This window comes from Mus caroli, chromosome 3 (genome assembly GCF_900094665.2).
Source record: "Mus caroli chromosome 3, CAROLI_EIJ_v1.1, whole genome shotgun sequence".
Classification (NCBI taxonomy): domain Eukaryota; kingdom Metazoa; phylum Chordata; class Mammalia; order Rodentia; family Muridae; genus Mus; species Mus caroli.
In genome coordinates, this window is record NC_034572.1 from 81609583 (window position 1) to 81611172 (window position 1590).

The 1590-nt window shown below is 41.5% G+C and overlaps 1 protein-coding gene across 1 annotated transcript in view; it reads left to right on the plus strand.

Moving 5' to 3' along the window:
- Gon4l (gon-4 like) overlaps nt 1-1590 on the plus strand; it is a 79391-nt gene that overhangs the window by 50109 nt on the left and 27692 nt on the right. The window contains exon 7 of the mRNA XM_029475537.1: nt 1269-1584. Within this exon, the coding sequence (XP_029331397.1) occupies nt 1269-1584 (316 nt within the window). The remainder of the gene's footprint in view (nt 1-1268; nt 1585-1590) is intronic.

The following is a 1590-nucleotide window of genomic DNA, read 5'->3' on the forward strand; positions in this document are numbered from 1 at the left end:
AAAAAAAAGAAGTTATTTTCATGGCGGTTGTATAGTAATGTTTGAACTAACAACTCATGTCTCTTCATCTGAGCTGTCTTAGATTTTAGTGTATTTCTTTTTTGTAAACATTGTTGAAAGGTCTTGCTAGACTTATTTGTTATTTTTGTTTGTTTCTGATGCTGACAATAAAACCCAGAACTAATACTTACAAAACAAGTGTTCTCCATTCTAGTGCATCCTCATTTATGGCTTTGATTTTTTTAAAGAAATGAATGAAGGGCAGCTGGAATGGAAAGGGCTGGCTTAGCAGGTCACTGAGAGACCAAGTGCTATACTTTTGGAATATACTTTGTTCTATTGGTGTTAGGAAGAGTGTCAGCCAAGGACCACCAAGACAAAGTTCTCAGCGCAAAGGAGATTTATTTGCCCCAGAGAGACAGAGAGCAGGGATAAAGGACAAAGACAGGAGATAGAGGATAGCTGAGAAGGGGAAGGGTACAGGGGAAAAGTGGGAGGAGTCTTTCTCCCAGAAGACAAAGGACTGCCTCTGAATTGAGAGGAGACAGACAGGGTCCATAGGCAAGTTGTGGTTTATAAAGGTACAAGGGAAAAGCCTGTGTTAGGATGAGGTGTTTTAATTTTAAGTGGACATCTTAATTAGGTGACCCAAAGGGAACTTTTTGATATCTGGACTTAAATACTTTGTCAGCCTCAAGAGGAGGAAGTAGCCAAGTAAAGGAATCAACCTTGCTGGCTAGCTATAATGGTTTTTAGCAAGCTAGAAGGAATGGGAGAGAGGGGCAAGGCCTGCCAGAGCCATGCTTGCCACACTGGAGTTAGCTAGAGTCCCTCCAATTTGGAAGAAGTCATAAAGTAGTATGTGTTAGTATAATTCAAGGATGATGAGGTCCCATTAGCCTGTGGTATTGTATTACACTGTTGTTTCTCTGCTTCTAGATTTTCATTTCATTTCTTATCTCTGTGTGTTTTATACAGAGAAGTAATTGTATTACAATAAGGTGGAAAATATTTCAGAATATTCTTTGGAATTGTTGGAGATTGACCCAGGGCTTCAAGCATTCTAGATATGAGCTCAAACTATCCTCTAACACCAGACTCTTTATTTGAATACAGTGCTAACAGTCAAGGGAATTATTTGCTTAAGGATCAAGAATAGTGAGACATCGTGATCAAAGTAAAACAGATTTTCATGTTTTGTTTTTACAAGGAATTTGCTGTTTTGTGAACCTAGGAGAAAATGCATGTTCTATCCTTCTTGGGAACAGGTTTGAGGAGCCGTTGGCCAACTTACTAAATGAGCGGCACCGGACAGTGAAGGAGCTGCTGGAGCAGCTGAAGATGAAGAAACCCTCAGTCAGACAGCAGCCTGAGGTGGAGAAGCTGAAACCGCAGGAGACTGTCCATCAGACTCTGGTCCTCAACCCAGCACAGAGGAGCAGGCTTCAGCAGCAGATGCAGCAGGCAAGGCTTCTCTCTTTGTTTGTATTTGTATTATTTCTTGGCTTAGCACGGAAGCTAGAAGTGAGCAGTGTGGTAAAGTCAGAGGTGGCTGTCCTACTTCCTGTTGGAACCGTTGGCCATAGGACT